We start from the raw sequence: 21,908 nt of genomic DNA on the forward strand, positions 1-21,908 counted from the left end.
CCTAAAGGTCTTGCTTTCCCCACCGTGGTGCATCTGGCCGGCTCGATACACTGCGACGCGACAAGACACGACTACTTTACCACGCCTCGTCGAGCATCACATATACATCATTAGATACTGAATTCTTGCAAGACCATCCGACCCACACGGCCATCGCGGCGAGACTGCGGCGTGGCTAGTCCAGGCCAACGTACTATTCAACACCCGAACCAGTCAACCCAGACTTGGTCATACGGCTACACATATTGCACACGACCTCTTCAATCCCGGAAATTCGTTCGTCATGGCCATGTTGGCCTCAAAGTCCCCTTACCAGGCGTCCCTTAGCTCCAACCAGTCGACACTTGTACCCTCGAGCTCGACGCAGTCTTCCTACCCGCCCCCAAGGAGAGCAGCGACTATCCCCGCGACAAATCAATCGTTTGCGAGCCCCACTGAATCCGAATTCTCCGAGGGCGATGGGCCAGATTCGGTCAAGTACTGGGATGAAGATAGGGTTTGCGACTACCTGAGGACCGTCAAGTGTGGTGACTATGAGAACCTGTTCAGGAAGAACCACATCAATGGTGAGAACCTGCTGGAAATGGACAAGGAGGTCCTGAAGGAGATGGGCATCGATAAGGTTGGCGATAGGGTCCGCCTGTTTCTGGGCATCAAAAAGCTGAGGACCCAGGCCTATGCCAACCAAAAGAAGCGCAATAGGGTAAGTCAATTCCGACTTCATGCAGTGATGTCTTGACATGGCACTGACTGAGAACTCTAGGATTCTTTCGGTGGTCTGGATCTGCAGCAATACACACCGTCATCCTCCGGCTCCCCTCGTCCCCCAAACTCAGCATCTCGTTCCCAGCCTACACCCTTACTGAACAAGAGATACTCTCGGCAATATGATATGGCCATTCCCCTCGACGTAGCAAAACCATCCTCCAGGCCCACCTCTCCCCTGCCAAGCGCGGACTACAAGACCTCTCGCCAGGCATACGCACAGGGAACAGTGGGCCATGGCCTACCTGCCGGGCCTCGCCCGCCCACGTCCCCTCCCCAGGTGCGATCTGGTCCAACAGCCCATCACAGGAATGGCTCCAGCGCCGATGGATCTCTCATGGCCGCCTTGCCTCACAACCAGGATGTCATTCGTGTTATCTCCACTGGCGGGGTCACGAAGGTGGTTAAGATCGCCGATTGTAGAAACTGTGCCGAGGTAATGCGCTTGACGTTGCGGAAATTCGCGCTCCGGGAAGACCACGAGAGAAACTATTGTTTCTGGATACTAGTTGGCGTCGAGGCCAACCCCAAGATGTGTCGCCGCCTTGGTGACACCGAACTATGGAAGATTATCAAGGACGAAAAGAGGCCGGAGCGAAACCGTCTCATCCTCAGGCGGGTGCCGGCTGGCGAGCCTGGCCGCGGCGAGCTCGAACGGGCCGCGGCCATTGCTATGGAGGAGAACCAGCAGAGCCATCATCGCGCGATTGGAAGCATCAGCCATTCAAGCCAGGCCAAGGTTCAGAAGGTACTCGGCGAAAACTGGGATTCCATCCAGCCACCACTGTCGCCTGTGACGTACCAGGACCGCGAAAGGAATGTACAGAATGCCGCACGGGAGCTGGAGAGACCCGCCTCCAATGATGCCAAGTCACCAAATCCCAGGAGTCGCAAGGTCCTGCGACAGTTTGGTGGACTGCGGCCGCCCAGTGAGCTCATTGCATCCGACCTCACGTCCTACTTCCCGGACCACCCCCGCGAGGACATCGACCGCACTGCTCGGCTGTCAATGAGGAGGTCTCAACGCCTCAGCAAGTACAACAGCCGTCTCAGCGTTGCCAGCAATCTCAGCTTTGCCTCGAGCGTGCAGGATGCGCCTCCTATCCCTACCATCGCCGACAGCTGGCTCCACGCTAATACCCAGCTCGCCAAGGTTCAACCCAGAAATATACATGGGCGGATGACGCCAATGTTCAGGGACTCTGTGTCATCGTCTGTTCTTGATACCCTACAAGAGGAATCGAGCCCCGTTGAGCCCAACAGGAAGTCGTATGTGTCTTTCGCCGACAGCGGGTCTGATACCGCTGCCGTCAGCGTGACGGACCCTGAAGGCAACGTGGTCCGGCACAGCTACTTCGACGGCGAAAGCAGCACCGGTGGCTCGGGGTCGAGCTCTCTAAGAGATGTCAATCAGGCTTTGAACGAAGACGGCGAAGATGCCGATGAGGAGCTGCAGAGCTTCCTGTCGGGCGAGTCTTGGGACGACAACAAGTGGATGAAGGGTGCCCTCATCGGCCAGGGATCCTTCGGCTGTGTTTACCTCGCTCTGCACGCCGTCACTGGCGAGCTTCTTGCTGTGAAGCAAGTCGAGTCGCCGTCGCCCGGTGCCAACTCGCAGAATGATTCCCGCAAGAAGAGCATGATTGAGGCGCTGAAGCGGGAAATCAGTCTGCTCCGAGACCTCCGACACCCAAACATTGTGCAATACCTCGGCTGCAGCTCGTCCTCCGATTTCCTCAACATTTTTCTCGAGTATGTTCCGGGTGGCTCAGTCCAGACGATGCTGAACTCGTATGGTGCCTTGCCTGAGCCGCTAGTCCGCAGCTTCGTGCGGCAGATCCTGACGGGTCTGTCTTACCTGCACGGCAAGGAGATCATCCACCGTGACATCAAGGGAGCCAACATTCTAGTCGACAACAAGGGAACCATCAAGATCTCCGACTTCGGTATCTCCAAGAAGCTCGAGGCCACCAACATCCTCAGCGGTGCAAACAACAACAAGCACCGGCCGTCGCTGCAAGGCTCTGTCTACTGGATGGCGCCTGAGGTCGTCAAGCAGACCAGCTACACGCGCAAGGCTGACATCTGGTCCCTGGGGTGCCTGGTTGTCGAGATGATGACCGGAACACACCCCTTCCCAGACTGCACGCAGCTGCAGGCCATCTTCAAGATCGGCGGCTCCAAGGCGGCGCCCACGATCCCCGAGCACGCCAGCGAGGAGGCTCAGGGCTTCCTGGCCCAGACCTTTGAGCTGGATCATAACAAGCGACCCAGCGCCGATGAGCTGATGGCCCATTCTTTCCTGGCGTCCATCACCTAAACAGTGGGTGCTCGGCAAACACTTTTACTTCTTTTCCTTCTTTTATGTGTATATAGATAGACCAAGACTTACTACGTGTTCCGGTATCACGAGACACGATCACAAGACAGACGGACGGACGACCTACTGAATACCTACTGGATACGTATTGCATGTGGAGGAGTAGGACGACGACTAGGAGGCATATTTTGAGGACAGGGTAATAATACTCCGGCGGTGGCGAGGCTTGCCCCGGTGGGCGCGACAAAAAGCGAATGTTGGCCGTGTACTCGTACTATTTCATCTTCTGGGAATCTGTACGATTTGGAAATTGAGAGGAGATTCTCATCTTGACATACCTTGCTGCCACTCATTTGCACGAGATTTACCTGTGGACTTTGATGTGACATGAAAGCTTAGTTAGAATATTTGTTTGGCGGCATGCGCTTCGTCAATGACAAGCCGAGGCCATCGTTTCTCAGGCAGCAAACCTGCGAGGTGACCACGGCCGCCATATGGGCTACCTCGCATTGTAGTATGAGTGTACTCAGAGTCCACTCGTCAAGCGAACAGCAACGCATCCCGGACGGGCGGGCAGGCAGACAGACTGGCAGGCAACTGGTGCAACCGTCTCTGTCACCTCTGCCACCCAGGCTGCAAGCACAATCTTGGCCTCGTCCTCATCTTCACCTCCGTCGCCACACCACACCGCCGTCAACATACACAAGAAGCTTGGGCACACCCCCAACGAAGCTCTGATCACGAGTGGAAGGATACTTCTCCGTCATCAACCGGCCAACGCGCAACCCGGGACGGAGGACGAGCTCATGCCATTGACAACATCACCGCTTTCTTATGCGACGTGACTGACCTTAATCTGAGCCAACATGGCCTCCAACACCGACAAACCCGCCGCAACGGCCGCGGCGCCGCCACAACAACAACAAAACCAGCAGCAGCCAGAGACGCTCCTCTACTTCGCCTTCGGCTCCAACCTCAGCAGCACCCAGATGCGCTCCCGCTGCCCCGGCGCCGCGGCCGTGGGGCTGGCGTTCCTGCCGGGGTTCGACTTCATCATCAACGAGCGCGGCTTTGCGAACGTCGTACCAAGCAAAATCACCAGCGCAGCCAGCAGCACGTCAGCGACGGCGCCCGGCGGAGGGAGCGGTGTGTACGGCGTCCTCTACCGCCTCTCCTCGCCCGAGGAGAAGCGGCGCCTCGACAGGTGCGAGGGCGTCCCCTGGGCGTACGAGGACCTCGTCCTGGACGTGCAGCAGCTGAGCGGGGGCGGCGTGCCAGCCCACGAAGCCACGGGCGAGAGCAGCAGCACGGTGATGGTTCAGGCGCTCGTGTACGTCGACCGGGCGCGGGTGAGCCCCTCGGCGCCGCGGGCCGAGTACGTCGTGCGCATGAACGCGGGCATCCGGGAGGCCGGGGCCGAGTGGGGGCTGCGTGCGGGTTACGTGCGGGACGTGATGAGGCGGTACATACCTGCTGATGATGACGCCGCTGCCGACGGCGACGGCGGCGAGACAGCTGGGGGGTTGGGATGAATTGGTGGAGAGGGGAAAGAGGGGGTTAGTCTGGTCGGTCAGGTTTGCTGGCTGGGCGGGGAGGGTTCGCCGGGGGCGGGGGAGATGGCTTGAGTTTGGGACTTTGGGGCGAGACGTTCTGGATCTTCAGATGAGGTGCGCGGCGAGGACGGGGTGCGATGGGATGGATACTGCTGGTTGTTGTTGCGTGGCCGGGCGCGGGAGTGTCGACCGATGATGAGCTCGGGTGTACTCGGAGATATGATGCCACGGCCGAAGATGATTCTGTCTTGCTCTCACATCTCTACCAGTCGCCATCCTCTCTGCAAGGAGAGGCAAACGGGAATAGAACGTACGATTAGGAGGAATTTTACTCCTAGTAGAAGGACCGTGGCGCCCCTTAAATCAAACCCAACAGAAGCAACGCGTGTCTCGATGGCGGGTTGCGCCAGTTCGCATGCATTAGAAGGTTAGGTCTGAACTCTACCCCAGGCCAGGCCACATCCCGTTGGTGGTTTCACAAAGGGTGACGAGCCCCTCGACGAACCCCAGTCGCCTCCAGGAACCCGGAGCCGGCAGTCCGGGTTCGTTGGCTATCTCCCGAATACGACCCCGAGATTGTGACTGTGTAACCAACGAGCCGCAATCGCCCCTGGCCACATGTGCGACAACCGAGCTGTCTGCTCAGCGGCGGAGGAGAATGAGGTAATGGCAGCGAGAGCATGTCATACATATCACCAAGACACATTTACGCGAACAAGTAAACATTGGGAACTTCGATTTGGAAATTGTTCTGTAGATTGGGCCACATGCGTGACTAACTAACTTTCTTTTTTAGACGTCTGTTCCACCTCTTCCATCTTCCCTCCCCTTCTCGTGCGCGAGACGACTCGTTCCACCGACCATAAACGCCATGCAATGCCATGATGATCCCCCACCATGGGGTTCTTTATAGTTCTGTATATGTCCACAGGATATGCAAAATGCGTAAACATGTAAAAAGAAAAGTAAATCATCCCATCAAGCTTCGCTTCATGAAAACACTCGCCCATGCCTCTATCCATCTTCCAACGACCCAATTGCAAGGTCCCGCTCGAAAATTAAGGTCCAGTGTACAATGGTAAGGTACAAGGGCATTTGGGGTGCTGGTATCGTCTTCCAGCTTAGAAAATAGCCGCACCAGTCCCGAATGCAATCGCCATGGCGGCGCCGACGACCGCGGCGAGGGCAGCACCGTCGTCCATCCGGCGCGGTGCGGCGTTCTCGAGTCCGAATCCTCCGGCAATGGTCGTCGAGTCCGAGAGGCCCGTGGCGGCCACAGCATTGGTAACGTCGGTGGCGCTGGGCACGGCGTCAGCGCCGGTGCCGATCTCGAGCACGTTGCTGGTGGTGGCGTTGAAGTTCGTCTGCGCGATGGAGATCTCGTTGTTCTCGAGGTCGTAGACGACGTAGGCGCTGCGCAGGAACGTGTCGCCCAGGACCATGCTGCTGGAACCGGCCGGGGCGACGCCGAAAAGGCACGCCTCGGTGCCGTCCGAGAAGCGCGGCCGCTTGCCCGAGGCCGTGACCAGGTCCAGCACCAGCTCGTTCATCTCGACCGAGATGACGGGGGAGCTGAAGGTGAAGTCGAGCGTGGAGTTGCTGTTGGCCATGCTGCACGCGATGTAGGCCGCGCCCTCGTTGCTGTCGTACTGCGCCGATACCTTGTCGTAGATGGTCTCCACCATGTCGTTGGGCAGATATGTCAGGCTGCTGCCGCTGTCCAGGAGCACCGCCAACGCCTGGTCCTGCGCAATCGTCTCCCCATTGAAGGACACGCCCGTCATGGTGATCAAGAACTCGGCGTAGACGCTACCCTCGGCCTGGATCGGCAGCGTCTGCAGCTCCCCCGTGAACTGGTCCGTGTCCACGCCGCCAAACAGGATCTGGCCGGTGTTGGCATCGAGGTCGTTCAGCCACAGGCTGTAGGCGTTGGACGCGATCTTGCCGTCGGACTTCATCTTCGCCGGGAGGTTGTCGTAGGGCGACATCCCCGCCCTACCGACCTGCACCTCGTTTGCCGTATATCCCACCCCCAAGATGCCCTGGGCACTGCTGCTGGTGTAGCCGATGCCGAATTGGAAGTCGCTCAGTGTCGTCCCGCCTATTGACATCGTGTCCGTCACGTAGTCACCACTTGCCCCAGAGCCATCGACGTAAGATATGTTGAACCACGAGCCAACGTACTCGTATGTCGACGATGAATTGGCGTCATATGTGCCCGCAAACGCACATGGTGTTGATGTTTGCGTACATAGTGCTGAGCTCGGCGTGTTTACCCACAGATCACTGCTGCCGGTGTCGAGATGAAGTCGGAGGGACTGTGCCGGGGTCCCCAGGGTGGCATTGATGAAATATAATGTTTCCTCATTGTCGAGGTTGGCCGTTACTGACGCTCGTCTCCGTAATTGGTCTCGCTTATGTGGATTTGCTACTGTCTTCCTTTGTGTGGGCAGACCCAATACCCTTGGTGTCGCTCCGTCTGTTCTTTTCCGCAAGCTGATACCCTCCACTGATGATATTATTGAGGCCGAGAGGGCCAGTATTGTCGTGCACTTCATTATGGTCGTCGTCGTGGGCGATATCTCCACCCAAGATATTTTGTAGGGAACTGAGGAGTAGCGACCACAGCCGAGCGAGGTCCCGATGGGGCGGCTGGGAAAGGGAAAAGATAGGAGAGAAGTTGCTATATCATCTGGGGTGGTGTTGCTGTATTGTATTACCTGGGAAGTACCAAGAAAGACGGAAAGTGGCGGCGCAGGGCTGAGTGGAGAATATTCGTGGGCTTCGTACGTAAGGCCTGTGATATTCGTTGGATCCGGTGACTGCGCCCAGACAAATTCCCCAGTACGTGGCGATTATCGTTTTTCCCTGTTTGACCTGCCAACCTGACCTGAGGTTCCAGATTACAGCTCTGCTGATTCTAACGTCGCCCCGGAGAATATTGTAGAAGGCAGCAGTTCGAGATGAAGTTGAGTAGGAGGGGATCAAGGTTTGGATATTGGGGGAAGGGGTGCCGAGAGAGTCAAGTATCAACGACAAGCGAATTGTCGCAGCGACCCAAGCGCGAGACCAGCGCACAAGAGGAGACACAGTCTGGTTCCCGGCCCCCAGGAGCATGAATCAGGTCCGGACCAAGAGTGCGATGCAAGACGCATGGCAACAGCCAAGCCACAGTGCACGAGGCCGAACTGGTGCCAAGTGTCTTGGGGAGTCTCACAGACCGGGTGGTGACCTGGGGGGGGGGGCATGGGGATGGGGACGCTGTCAGGGGATTACGTCGCTTGACCGTAAGGCTAACAGAGTACACCACATGTACGGATACGTGGGTAAGCGGCACGCTTCGAGTTGCAGATCCAGGATCGTCTTGGCTGTATCGGGGATGAGGGTAGTTCGGAAACCAGGACATGAGATGTTTAGGGATGCTTAAAAGGAATACTCCGACCATGCAGTCCGGGGACTTGAGACGAAGGGAAGCATGGGTGGTCGTGCAGGTCCTCGACAAGTACCGGACCATCCTTGCACGCCTGGCAGTCGGCAGCACAAAAGAGAGGGTCCGGACACTCACCGGTAGGTAGGCCTTATCCTGCCTGTCCTCGGCTTCGGACGGTGAGGGTGACAGGACAGCTGAGCAAGACGCGCAGCGCAGATCCATCATCACCTCCCCGGGACTCCAATCGAGCAACGGACTCCCGCTGCGAGGGACCTCGCCTCACTGCTCAGCTCGGCCGCCCATGGGTCTCGCGTAGCGAACCACAGGGCAGCAAGCGCTTGGTCCTGAGATGAGTGAGTTGCAACCCAGGCAGCCGCTGCGCAGCCCTTGGGTGGCTGGCGGAGTTGACGTTGGTCCCGTGAAGACGGCCAAAGCCCGTCGGCCTCAAGGGCGAGGGTGGGGGAATGGCGGAATACAGCAGACTGTCATGTTCGTGGGCGTAAGTACGCGCGGCCCTCGAGAATTGATTTGACCAAGGCGGGGGGGGGGGGCTGAGTGCGCGGCTTCTGAGCCCACCAGCTTTTGCTTTTCGGACCTTCCATCTCACCTGCAGCACCTCGCTGCCGCCTTGACGTGCACAGCTGTCAATCCACGACTGCTCTGCTTCCCCGGCGACCTGGCGTCGCCTTGGTGCGTAGTAGATTGAGCTCCTGCATTCTTGGATTTGGCGAAATGTGACAATGGGGTCGACTTGCGGCTGTTGGCTTGCTGGGACGCCACACCAGCACGGCGGACGCTATGCAGCGGTGGTCAGTTGTGAAACGCGCAGGCAGCCCTGTGCAGCGGCAGCACCAACGTGCCAGGACCGAAACCAGTTTAGCCAGGGCCTATTCTAAGCCCTTGCGACACGGCACACCGGACATCAGACATGAGCAATGGGAGTAGCGCATTTCGAGTCTTGGCTCTCCACATTTGATCCAACAGTCCCACTGACACCAAGCCGGAGTGCTCGTCATCCGTTGGGCGCGTGTTTCTCTACTGTGGTACCTTCTCCTTTTCAATGTGATCCTGAACGACCATGCTGCCGTCTTGATGAGGTGAGCCTCCAAGTGTGACCGCCCCGGAATGCAGCCGATGACCAGGCCTTGAGGTGAGGTCGGAGGAGCCATCTGCGCGCCGACAGGCCGTGGATGACCCCGATGCGCCTGCTAGGGGAATTCACCGACGCGCCGTCCGTATATTGCTGCTATTAGACTATTAACTCTGGCAAGGGGCCGAACCAAATTCCCGTCGATCGGTTGCTGCCGAGCCGACGGCTCCCAACGAATCGGGTCCACCAGCCAATGTATTTGGCGAAGCAAACTCGACTTGTTGTAATATCCATCGACTTCCTCGCAGAGTCGTTCTGAAATCCGTCAAATGTCTCTTGCAGACCTCGGACCGACTTAAAGCCGCGCAATGAAGACAGACACAAGTGTGTTGCGCTCCCCTGGTCTAGGCACCGGTGTTTTCCTCGGGCACTCATTTGACCAGCGTTCTCGGGTGAAGCGTAGCAGTTCGCGATGACAGCCCGCAGTCTAGAGCCCCAGAGCTGCTGTATCGTCCCCAGATTTTCGTCCCGTCGTGATGCTCGGTCGTCACTTCTGTCTAAGAGGCGTTTGAACTCGGTGCCAATGTTTCGTGGATGGCAAGTGCATCAAGACGGGCGGACGTCGGCGGCTTGGAGGCAGTCGCGGAGGGATTCGAGCGATATGGGCGATACCGCGCCAGGGAGTACGGGGAAGACTGGAGATCAGTGACCTCACAGGTCGAACAATGCTGCTCTGGAGACACGCCACTCTGGTTTGGGCTGGTGTCTTGGTGGATGCAACGGCCTGTCTGCCTAGGCGCTGTCTCGCTCGATGTGTGTCACAAGTGGGATGATCCAGAACATCAGCGCTCAACGAAGCATGCTGTGTTTTCGCCAGACCGTGGGGTTCCCACTATTCGGACTTGCGGGTAGACTTCTTGATGACCACCGGCCAGGAAGGCGTCACCCACGGAGTTGGCGAGTGTATAAAGCATGCCAGTGCCGAGCTGTACCGTCCTGCTCAGACAAAATTGAGTCAGTCTTCAAGATCCATCAAAGTGCGGGCGGGGGGAAGAGCATGGCGCGAAGGCGGTGAAGAAGCCACGGTAGGTCACACGTGGAAGTCGCGACCACCCGAGCAGCTGCATCGTACTGTACTCGACTTCCCAGATGAGCAGGCTCGGCAAGCTACCTAGCTACCTAAGGTACCTAAGGTACCTAGGTAGGTAGTTGAGACAACAAGGGGTGAAGGCAGGACTTCGCCGCAGCTGTGACTCCAGGGTTGAGACTTGTACAACATCTATTTCCTTGAACGAAGCAAGCACTGCACAGGTGCCATCGCACCACCCATTTCGAGCACGCCTAGATTTTGCGAGTCTCTGTTTACAATAGATACGTCCCATGGAGTGGTCCCTGCTGATGTCCCAAGGCGTGACGACTCTGCTTATTGCCCCCTTACGGAGTTTCTTTGTCGAAACTTGCAGCCGTGGGTTATGCCGGGTAAATCGTTTAGTTGAAGTACTGTCAATTGCCTCCCCCCCCCCCCCCAACCTCAAATTCAGTGTCTCGTAGCCCAAGCAACAAGAACAGGAGGACAGGCCGTCCTCCCAGGTGAGATGATGAGAATTTAGGACCCATGTCTCAAAATTTATGAGCAGGCATGCGCATCGTCTTGGGTTCCAAGATCGGCCATCGATCCTCGAAGGCAGTGAAGCGGTGTTTCGACTCTTTCCCATCTCGGCCTGTAGAAAGCCACGTTGCCTCAAATTAAACGTCTTCCAAATGTGTGCCCCCGATCGACTGTACCCTCTGTTGAACCACCCTTTTCAAAGCTTGAGATTACTGACCGAAGAGCTGCATTTGGACAGCCAGTCTCAATGCTCTCTGAGCCTGTGATGGTCTTGACCAGGCGACTCATACGAAGACATCCTAGAGAAACAAGGTTTCTTACTCGCTGAGATCACAGATAAACGAATGCCAACAAACCATGCCATAAAACACCGCATCTCCGCCGTGTTCATTTTGTGTGTGAGACCGCCTCGCTACAGTGGCGACTGTCAGTGGTCGCTCAACTGTTCCAGAAAGGATAGCGCCTTCCAAAGATTAAAATTGACCGAGAAAGGCGCAGTTATGAGCACATATATCACGTCAAGTACACTAGGTTGAAGAGCGGGCACCACAGGAGCCAGGAGGGTGCAGCACAAGTCTTGTTTATGACCTGATTTTAGTCTCCATCAGACCAAGCACGCCGATGAGTTGATTGCCCAGGACATTTGTCGCTACTCTCAAAGAGTTCTTCTCGTTCTTTCCCAGGCTGCGTGCTTGGAAAAGCTTTGTGGGCTGGTTCAAGGTCAAATTTTGTGCCTTAGCGCTTGGGAGACGAACGATGTCAACGTAGAGCATAACTGAAGTGATATCCTCTTTCTGCTGCTACAGATGACTGGCCTCAGTTTCGACGTCCTATCTGCCTCCAGCGAACAATCATGGCTGGGATCACGTTCATGCCGGCAACGAGAATAGCTTAGTTACTAGAGGGAAGCAGAACTTAGAGGTGCTGCTTTACGCCGTATATTAGACCTATTACTGTGGGTACGAACCGTTTCCATGCCAAAAAAAAAGTTTGGGGCTTCCGCACATGCCATATGTACGAGGGAAGGAAATGATCATGCCACGCGGTGTCTCCGGCAATGCCCGCTCTGGTGGCATTGGGAAGAGGCCAAGCTTATTTATAGCTGCAGGCACCTAACGAACTAAGCTCAGCGGCCCGTCCCCATGCGTTAGTGAAGATCTCCCGGCAAGAAGACGAGCAGTCATGTGACTGAACGCGATGGCGAATTGATGCGTGTGATGCTCCGATATCCTGGGTCCGAATGAATACTTGGGTGATTGTACAGGATACTCCGAAGAGACAAGGTTGATGCCCTGCTTTGCATGCAGAATCCAACGGGCTTCTCTCACAGTCAATTCTATAAGTCTTCGCCATTCGTAGCTACCCAGGCAATCCATGGATACGCGTGTTTGCCGGGGGCAATGAGTTCGAGTGGTCTAGAACCTCTCACCCAATCCTCCGTTTTTGAGTTATGCTTGTGAAGTAGCATATAAATTAATTTTCCGAGTACCTCCAGATGTTTGTTAAACAATGTTGAGATCGAAAGTATGTTGACTCAAGTCGTTTAGCCGGCGGATAATTGTAGAATATGGCTTGAACGATTCATGCAGTCTTTGCAAAGTGAACATACAACCGAAAGTGGAAGAATGGCCTGAATTAACGCACGGTTTTATTTTTAACGCATTGTAAGAATCTAGATTCCGTTCTGCACCACCGCCAAGCATTGCGGCTGAGCACTTGGACGAAGGCTGGATTGCGGGCTGGATAGGAACCGTGCCTTGATGCGTGACACTCATCAGCAGCATTCAAAACAGTCTGAACTGCATCAACGGGTAAATTGGGAAAGTAAACAAAACTAAAAGCCATGATAAGTCCCACTTCTATTATCGGGGGTGCCACGGCGGCTCCCTGGTCTTTGAATCCTGGCCATGCTGGAATGCAGTTGGCCCAGGAATAGACAGACTCAACTTTGGATTACCTCCTTTGAGAATTTGAGAAGACAATCGTGACCTACGGACAATCAAGAAATTTCGTATATAAGCAATCGATTCCGGCTCATACAACCACGTCTTGTTCCTCATCAATCCACTCACTCCTCATCTGAAGCCTCAAACAGTTTCCCAAGACCAACAATCTATCACAACGTTCAATTCCTCCAATCCAACTACTACCGCTCTTCTGTTAGCCTCCCCCAGCTTCGGAAACACTTCCTCTCACACCAACTCAATCTCAAAGTCATCCTTGAAAAAATATTCAACATGCGTTTCTCGATTGTCGCTACCACCTTGACCGGCGTTTCGGCCCTGATGATCCCCTCTCCACGCATCGTGAAGGACCAAATCGAGACCAATGAGGCCGCTCTGGAGAAGCGGGTCGTTGTGGAGGCTCTCGTCATGGCAGCAGCCACAGCCGCAGTCGGGCAAGTAGCCGTCAAGGCTGTAGATGCAGCCATCGGCCTGGTCAAAGACCTGAGCGACTGTAAGATACTCCTTGTGCTCATTGAGCCCGAGAAAGACAGAACTTGGCTAACGAAGAAACAGGGACCGAGGCTCGCGAGTCCTTCACGCAAAAGGTTACGGCTGAGATGTGGTCCAAGAATCCTTCTCCGGGGACATACGTCGCCGCCATTTGCTACAACATGGATTATACCTTTGCGAATGCCGACCACTCCGAAGCCACCAAGGTCGAGTTGAAGTCTGGCAGCCTTCATACCGAGTGCGTAACCATTCCTCGGCCTCTACTGACAACCCAAAGTTTGCCTGTCAATCTTGCTAATGTGAAAACAGCTACGACTGCATGTTTATGCAAAAGGGCAATACCTTTTTCCCTCAAGGTGACGGCGGCTTCATCAACTACAGCTACAATAGCGACGGCTCTTGCACCCACACTGCTGGTAAGTTTCTCTGCCCCACCTTCTAGGACTCATTGATGGTGCCGTCGTTGCGCTTCATGGTTCTCCACTTGCCAATCCACAGATTTGAGAAGCTGACAAGTTCCGATAGAATCCCTCGCTTGCTAGAGAGACATTGGTTGAGAGTTTCAAGTTTTTGTGTCAGGAAAGTCCTTTTCTTCAAAGTTTGTGTTATAGGGCCGTGGCGCATTGGGAAAAATTGTATATTAGACAGAGTATAGACCGCCGGGGACCTGAGTGTGCCTGGGTACATGTATGATCCCCGAGACGACACATTAGATACGTCTGTGGGGAAAGAATGCTGTGTATCTATTTGATAACACATCGGCCTCCAAATTCATCCGTCTACGACACTACCATCCACTGATACGGTGATATCTGCTCCACATTAAGTCAGTGATCGTGTCTAGATCTTTATACCTAGGCAGCGTTCTCAAGCCTTGTGCAAGAGTGGCCGAACACAACCAGAGTGAATAGGTATACGCAGCAGGTGAGCAGCGCAGAAGCAGCGTGGGAGCAGTATATCGGAACAGTAAAAGACAGCTGAAAATCTTCTCCAGAACTCCAGAACTCCAGGGTTCCCTATTCTTTTATAGACAGGGCGGCGGCGCAGCGACATTTCCCTGAGACTTAGCATGCATGTGTGCGGAATGCCTTTCCAGAATAGGCCTTCACCGTGCGCCAAACACTCCTGATACCTTGGGTCTCCAAATTTGACGATTTGACAGGCAAGATAATATACCAATATAATTTTTGTATGCGACGAATGAATCAACACTGCTGAGGGTCTCTGTAGATACTGGATACTGTGTTATAGTATAGATAATGGAGCTAGTCTCGGAAAGTGTTTACATGTGCTCAGAAATCTGTTCTCTATGGCGATGTGGCAGGGCAACTAGGGGTTTGACAACAGTGCGATGATTTGTATTCGAAGTGGGCGTGCGTCTAAGTTCTCAGCGCAGAAGAGCCAGAAGGCACTCGTTGTAAAGACGTACGGAACCCCTCTTATTCACCGGGCCCCTCTATTTGCTGCCATAAGCGCAAGGTCTATATCTACATGCCTCACGTCATGGAGCGCCTTGATTGTACCAAGCCAATCAGTAACTACGCCGTGAACCGTATCATCTGAGCTCATGTTTCTCATTTGCCGCATTGCTAAGGATTTAAGGCGTTTTCGGTCCTTTCTGATTTCGCCCAAACCGGCTGAATCAGCTACGCTATTGAGCCTGGGTAACGCGGCCTGGAAGTTCGTAGAGGAATCTCTGAATATTTCCTCTACATCAAGTAGAAGCTTCTGCGTCGCTATGAACTTTGGCATGATGGAGCTGTTCATAGTGGTCAAACTAGTGCAACGGTTGAGTAGGAGAGCATTTGCTTCGCGCGGAAGGTTCTGTGGCACTCAGAGTCAGTCACCAGAGTACTGAAGACCAATCCCTGCACCGCAAAGAGGCAGAGCAGGATGGCGTCTGCTGATTGCCTGCCTCAAATCTTAGGAGCCACAAGACCTCTAGGGCCAGAAAGGAGACAGCTCACGACTATAGGTGAGACGTGCTTACATAAAAGTGAAAACATAATCCGGAAGATTGCTTACCGATTCCGCCTGCCGTATCTGTTCATCGTGGTGTGAAATGATGGCGCTTGCCTGCTCCAGGCTCTGACAGAAAATGTCTCTGATACGGACTGCCAAGTGGCCCATGTGCTCGTTGGACAACTCTGCCCGCGCCTCGTCATCCTGCTTCACAAATTCCACAACGAGGTGCTGCAGGGACCGACATTCTCGCCCCAGCCTTGACTGCACTTCGCTGGCTGTATTGAACAACGACTCCACCTGACCGAGGTACGCGTCGAACTCGCGGGCCGCCCCCGTGTTTCTATAATCATCCAGGTGAGCCATCGCCTCCCCACTGATATTCTGCATATCGGCCACGCGCCCCTGGATCTCACGATCGGTAGCTGTCCATGTTCGCCTCTGTTGTCGCAGACCCCGAAGCATCATGCGCGACTCAACAAAGCGATCCGTCAAGTTTGTCAAGTAGTCTGCTACAACTGCCCAGCGCAAATCTGCGTGCCTTTGGAGGGCTGAACGGCCCGTTTCCATCGCATTAAATACGTTGCCGAGGATGGCAAACACCTCGTCGTATTCCGGCCGGCGCCTGCGACTAGTAGAGAAAATAGTTTTCAACCGGTGCAGGTACATGTGATTTGAGATCTTCAGAGCCTGATGGCCGTACTTTGTGGCTGTACCGTACGCCCAGAATGTCTGAGTGAAAAGTTGGCTGACTATAGCGAGCGGTATGGCTGTGGCTTTGCCGATGGCGCTCGGAGGCGGATACATAAGAAGCTTGAATCACACAGCTCAGCCTGTCGATTCCACCTTTTGCAAATGGTGAAACACGTTTGTCAAGAGACACCAGTATTGTTGGTGCAAAAACTTGATTACATGAGGAGACACCTGCTTTTCAAAAGTAAAAGGGGAATAAAACAAGACTTACCCATGGGAAATTACTCGAATCGACTGCACCCGACACATCCTGGGGGCGAGATGCAGTAAATTCTGAAAAGGGCCAGCCTCTGAGTGCCAAGACTATGCTCGGAAATCCAGTTTGAAAAGGGTGTTCGGTACCAAATTCGATCATCGTCCAGACGGGACCACCCCACAGCTGCTCAACACAGTCAGACAACATCAAAGAAGGCTTGCTTTGGTCGGAGGAAAGCGTCCATATCTGCAGCAACTTTCTTAAATACCTCGTTTTCCAATGCAAACCCTTCCTCTGCAAGACTTTCATCACCAGAGCTGTTGAGATAACTATCAGCCATAGTACGTTGACGCACCCCTAAATGCCAAGAACTGGTGGGTCGAATTGCTCTCTTATATCTTCGAATGCCCTTCCGAACTTGTTCCCGGGCAACTTGATGACAAGCAAAGGCAGGGATGCCGTATTACTCACAAGACTGATGAGAGATAAGGAACATCGAGCGATGCGAAGTCCTCGGGTTTGAAAAATCTTCTACCCAATGCTAGCAGAAGGTCTAGTATGTTTTGTGGCAGCTGCGTTAGGTCCGAATGGAATCCAGCCAGCGCTGTGTCATGGTTCCATCCCTGAGAAGACAACATATGCCAAGTTATCTTGTTGGCAGCATGCTATAGCAGTATACAACAAGCTGTCAGTGACCTTCGGAGGAACAGTGAGGGAGATATACCTACAGCAAGCTCATGGAATATAACGCTCGCAACATAGAACGAGCAAGCAGTCTTCTCAGGTACCGTATACCGATCTGTGAGTAACGGCCACACAAGATGTGCTGATATTCTGATCCGGTACGAAAACTCAGGAGCCCGGGCGCCTCTGCCCCAGCGTATGTAGCCTTCAGCAACGTTCGCGATTGGAGGAACTGCCGCTGTCTGGTCCCAAAAGTTGAATTGCACGTATGTCTCTAGCATGTATTCCACGACACTGGCGGCATCAAATCCAAGCGCCTTCAAGGACCCTACTGTGCGTTAGTAAAACCCTACAGACCCTGAGTTAACGCAGAAGTCCTTGGAGAGATTGCAGAAAACAACAGCCGGGCAACTGCAATGGCAGGAGACATGTACTAACGGGCCTCGGGAAACATTTGACTTTCATCTACTTCCGGCCAAACCGTCGCGATATCCGTCCACTGATCTAGTCATGTTAAGGGAACTTAGCAAGGTCTGTATCCCACTGGTCTGTAAGTGTGCTGCAAGTCCTACATACCATGATGCGGATACTCGTCTCTTGCAAAAGGTAGGCGGCCAAGGTCAACTGGTCGCATATGGTAGATACTCAACAAAGCACACCAGAATGGATGCCTTGACCTTATAACGTTGGTCACAAGCTTTAGTGCCGGTTGCATCGCCGTCCATATCAAATCCTAAACACCAAAATTATTTTAGGTGAATACTACAGGTCAAAGGCAAATGATTGGTAGTGAAGGCTGCACATCGTCCAGTTCAAGTAGCTAGTATCCATACCTCTTCCATGGTCCATCGTATATCTGTAAAAGTATTGTCGTCCCGGTAACGAAGCTCCGGCATCTGCGGGTTCCATCCTTCCCTTGTTTGATCGACCCATCTTTCACGCCTCAGAACGCTATTGACAGCCTTAGTAAGATTCATGGATTAGATACCGGTCGATCAACTACTCACGGATGCAACTCTACACTCAGGTCTTCGTTCTGCCAGCCGCTCAACCCATCATTTGTCACTGGATATTCAAGGTCAGCAAGGCAGAATGGTGAGAAGTTCCCCAGTGGACCCAGGTCAAAATTTTAGCCCAAGAGCCATTTACTCGCTAAGTATCAGAGTTTTGGCGGCACGAAGAAATTATTATGAGTGAGACAAGTACGGAAGCCGGCTTTGTGGATGCTTCTGGAAAGATACTCACAATCTGGATCAAAAACACCCTGGTCTTTCAGCTAGAACCCGAAGAGTACTGTCAGTTAGGGTTTTGCAACCTGAGATCCTAGAACTGGTGAGCATTACTTGCTGAGATGTGTATCCAGAAAAGATGGCGCTTTGCCAGTCTGAGGTCCAATCCTCGATGCCAGGGAGCAGAGGAGGTGTCAACATGGAGACGCCTTTATCAAATGGGGCATGTGAATCAATTCCGAATCGGCTGTGTATTCAATTGCACATTAGCAATCCTGTTTGTTGAAAACTTGATGAGCTGGACAGACAGTGCGTATTTGCTCGGATTTTTAAATTGGTCACCCGGCTCGATAGCCGGGCGTCGTTCCTGGGACATTCTCCCTGGTGTTGACCATAGTGGAACGTATCTCATGTAGTATTCTTCATCATCTTTGATTGTTCCCGGCGCCAGAGTAACTCCGCGCTGTTGTGCGGCCATAATTGAATTATTGGAAAGTTTCTGTACCGTAATTCCAGTTCACTGTCCAGAAACCTGCACTACGTGAACTCGAGCAAAGAAAAGCGAATGACCGTGGCGAAGGAACCCGCGATCGCGTTCTAATCGAACTGCGCGGATTGATGCCTTTGTTGTCAAAGCCCTGCCAAATCCGGTCGAAATATTGAGCCCAAGTTGAAGGATATTTCCCAGCATTTTTAATCCCGTTTTCTTTCTCCCTTTTGTTTGGGGGCGGGTGAATGTTTCAAGCGCCACATGGACTTTTGTAAGTACTATCGCCAAATCAACATTTAGAGCTTGCTTTTGGGCGCGGGCAAATCCACAAGCAGCCAGACAAGCATTTCTGCAGAGCGACGAGTCTGCTAGTGGATTGATCCCAGTGGGATCCAATAAAATCTGATGTGGAAGGGTAATAACAAGTCGAGAGTATACGCCCCGTGTTGGCACTGGGTGATAGCCCAGATTAAGCAAACCAAGGTAGAGATTTGATTGAGACTTTAATAACACTGTTCAATGGTGCGTCACACGCGTCACCGTCTCCTGTTTGCATGTGCGGCCTGAAAATATGCGTCCTCGCTAAGTCTATGTGATCACAACAGACTGAACCTCCCCGTCCTCACCAAAATACAACCTATCGATGGCAACTACCCTATGATTCGGATCCGTCTCATTTAGTGGTCGGCGATGGTAGACTATGTACCACTCGTCCGTCCCCGGCAGATTCAAAATGCCATTGTGACCAGTTGCCACTGCCACGCTCGCATTCTGCGCGAGTATAACACCCCGGGGCGTGAACGGGCCCAGAGGTGAAGAAGACGTACCGTACGCAACCTGATATGTGGGATCGCCATAGCCATTCTCAGACCATGACATGTAATAGATATCGTTGCGCTTAAATACCTTGGTGCCTTCTACGAAGCTGGGGGACGGGGTGATGTCCTTGAAGGTCGAGTTGGAGTCTGGGAACGGCCGGAAGCTGACCATGTCCTCGTTGAGAAGCCCGACATTGACGGCGCTGCCGCCGAAGTAGAAGTATGTCACACCATCGTCGTCCACAAACACATCCGGATCCATCGGGTTGGCCCCATTTATGACGCTATCCAAGAGCCGGCGGCCCAGTGCGTCCTTGTAAGGACCCTACGTGTTGGTGGTCGTCAGTCCATGGCGTCGTCAAAGAAAAAGACGCCTGCACTGACATCCAGATCCCGCCCCCGTTGTTCCAAATCTCCCGCTTCAACAAAGGCACACACGAAACAGGGTTCAACTCACCTCGGGGACATCAGCGACCGCAACGCCCAGCCCGGCTGTGGTGTCTTGACTCCGAAGACCGTTCGCGCTAAAATAGAAATAGTACCTTCCATCAGTCCCGCGGATGGAAGCCGGAGCCCACAGGCTGTCTTGAGCCCAGCTGATGGCCGCAGTCGTCAAGACATTGGGGTGCTTGGTCCAGTTGATAAGATCTGGAGACGAGAAGGCATCGAACCACTTCTGGTCCTCGAAGACGATTGACGTGGTGGGGAAGATCCAGAAGACAGAGTCGTACTCGCGGATCTCGGGATCAGCGTACCATCCGTTGAAGGGGAGGGGGTTTGCAGGAGCTGCTTGGGCAGCGGCAGCCGCGACGAACAATGATAGCGTGTAAATCCTCATGTTTCTAGGTAAATGTGAAGCTATGGAGCGACTCGGGCCAGACGGTCGAGTCCAGCCCTTTTGTGGAGTATATTTCAGCTGCTGCTCAAGTGCGCTTTATGGGTCACGGGCCTTGGACACGAGGGTCCTTAAGAACCAAGAGTTCGGCCGTCTTGGCGGCCACCTTCGCCATGGTTGGCTGCAAGCTCTTTCCAACAATACTACCTAATGCAGTGGGCTCGAGGCAGTGACGTGGGCTGCGCTATCCCACACTGACACCGCATGCGCTACTCATCAAAGTCTAAGCTTGAGTGCATTAAGGTTTGATTGGCAATCAGAAGGACCTGCCAAAGTAATCAATTTGGTGCGCCAAATGCAAGTCAAATGGTGCATGAAGGCTTCCCAAGAGGAAGCCCCAACATCGCTGTCGTAATGGTTCCCATAGAAATTGTGATGCGTCTAATATCGAATCTGAGGCCACCTCGTGCTCTGTGTTATTCAGCCGGCTTGGGGAAGTATTGTGTGAAATATGCCAGTTGTCGGATGGCTGCCTCTGGTTGAATCAGATTGCACTGCATCTGGTATATCCAGCCTTCAAGTGAATTTTCAGACCGAGAGTGATGTGAGATCAACCTCCGAAATCAGGCCAAAGGCCGCAAGGCCTTCTTTCCTGGTCAAGTGCTCTCGATAGGGACTGTATCTGTCTTCCCCTACTTCACGGTCTTCTCAGCTGCCAGTCATCTATCTGGGGTCCATTTATTGCCTTGGTAAACGCCCATAAGAAACTCATCCTCTTGGTGTTTGACGCGCAACTTTATCGAAATGAGTTACATCACATGGAGATGCTGATAGGTTTCAGGGATCCGGACATCAATAGAAGATTGTATTTGCCCTGTCGAGGAGCGAAGAGACCTGTTTTGTTTGAGGCCGAGCCAGAAATACTAGTAGAACCTTGATGCTGAAGTAATATCCTCTGTTGGTACTGCGCTTTCATACTGAGACAGGCCGCACAAATAACATAGAGCTGCTAGATTGGTGAGCATTGAAAGTCTTATCACTGCTCGTTCCGACTGAGAGAGCAAGCTTATCATTATGAGATGTGAGACGAGAACAGTTCTGCAGAAGATGGCTTCATATAAGTGCTGCTGTTGAACTTCAAATGTAAGAACGAGCTTGATGTAGAATCTGTGTTTAGTCTCTCAAATTTTGCTATTAGTGAAGAGCAGCGGAGGTCGATGGTGCAGCAGAATGTCACGAAGCACCGGTAGTGCGGTGAGTCAGATCCCCAACCCCGCTCGAGAGGGATTTGGAATGAAATGCTTTTGAGATTTATTGTCAATCTAATGTTTATTGCTTGCGTCGCCCTGGGTGCTCGGCGTGACCTTGTGGCTGGTTAAGTTGTGGTGTCAACTGTGTGGTATTTTTCATTTTTGATCTGAACAGAGCACGCGCCTGCCGTGTCTAAGCCAAGCAAGGAGGCAGTACAATTAAATGTGCACCTGCAGAGAGGGGTATGCATTTCGGTTCTTCCGTCTTTGGTACTTCCTCGAAAGGAGATGTTCCACTTGCCATTCCTCCCTAGCCCGGTGCACTTGGTTTTGGCTGCCGCCACCCAGCCTTGACTGCAAGTGATAGTTAGATGGCTTTCAGTTGGAACGCAATACAGCGCCGAGACCATTCGCTGTGATTAAGTCTCAGCCTTCGAGAGTTTGTACCGGGTATATAATTCACATCGC

The 21,908-nt window shown here is 53.5% G+C and overlaps 6 protein-coding genes across 6 annotated transcripts; 3 read left to right on the plus strand and 3 right to left on the minus strand.

Moving 5' to 3' along the window:
• Window positions 1-283: 283 nt before the first annotated feature.
• Window positions 284-3,085, plus strand: INS49_006173 (uncharacterized protein; the record flags this gene model as incomplete). Its single annotated transcript, XM_043166947.1, has 2 exons — window positions 284-703; window positions 764-3,085. The coding sequence occupies 2 exons, from the start codon at window positions 284-286 to the stop codon at window positions 3,083-3,085; spliced, it is 2,742 nt and encodes a 913-aa protein (XP_043028091.1).
• An 866-nt stretch (window positions 3,086-3,951) lies between these two features.
• INS49_006174 (uncharacterized protein) lies at window positions 3,952-4,617 on the plus strand (the record flags this gene model as incomplete). The annotated part of the gene is made up of 1 exon (XM_043166948.1): window positions 3,952-4,617. The coding sequence occupies one exon, from the start codon at window positions 3,952-3,954 to the stop codon at window positions 4,615-4,617; it is 666 nt and encodes a 221-aa protein (XP_043028092.1).
• A 1,142-nt stretch (window positions 4,618-5,759) lies between these two features.
• On the minus strand, window positions 5,760-7,196 carry INS49_006175 (uncharacterized protein; the record flags this gene model as incomplete). The annotated part of the gene is made up of 1 exon (XM_043166949.1): window positions 5,760-7,196. The coding sequence occupies one exon, from the start codon at window positions 7,194-7,196 to the stop codon at window positions 5,760-5,762; it is 1,437 nt and encodes a 478-aa protein (XP_043028093.1).
• Window positions 7,197-13,004: 5,808 nt separating this feature from the next.
• On the plus strand, window positions 13,005-13,765 carry INS49_006176 (uncharacterized protein; the record flags this gene model as incomplete). Its single annotated transcript, XM_043166950.1, has 4 exons — window positions 13,005-13,224; window positions 13,287-13,461; window positions 13,533-13,639; window positions 13,749-13,765. 4 exons carry the CDS (start codon window positions 13,005-13,007, stop codon window positions 13,763-13,765), a joined length of 519 nt encoding a protein of 172 aa, XP_043028094.1.
• A 1,421-nt stretch (window positions 13,766-15,186) lies between these two features.
• On the minus strand, window positions 15,187-15,992 carry INS49_006177 (uncharacterized protein; the record flags this gene model as incomplete). The annotated part of the gene is made up of 2 exons (XM_043166951.1): window positions 15,187-15,192; window positions 15,249-15,992. The coding sequence occupies 2 exons, from the start codon at window positions 15,990-15,992 to the stop codon at window positions 15,187-15,189; spliced, it is 750 nt and encodes a 249-aa protein (XP_043028095.1).
• A 3,133-nt stretch (window positions 15,993-19,125) lies between these two features.
• Window positions 19,126-20,193, minus strand: INS49_006178 (uncharacterized protein; the record flags this gene model as incomplete). Its single annotated transcript, XM_043166952.1, has 2 exons — window positions 19,126-19,680; window positions 19,813-20,193. The coding sequence occupies 2 exons, from the start codon at window positions 20,191-20,193 to the stop codon at window positions 19,126-19,128; spliced, it is 936 nt and encodes a 311-aa protein (XP_043028096.1).
• Window positions 20,194-21,908: the final 1,715 nt, after the last annotated feature.

The sequence above is a fragment of the Diaporthe citri genome (assembly GCF_014595645.1).
Source record: "Diaporthe citri strain NFHF-8-4 chromosome Unknown scaffold_2, whole genome shotgun sequence".
NCBI classification, from domain to species: domain Eukaryota; kingdom Fungi; phylum Ascomycota; class Sordariomycetes; order Diaporthales; family Diaporthaceae; genus Diaporthe; species Diaporthe citri.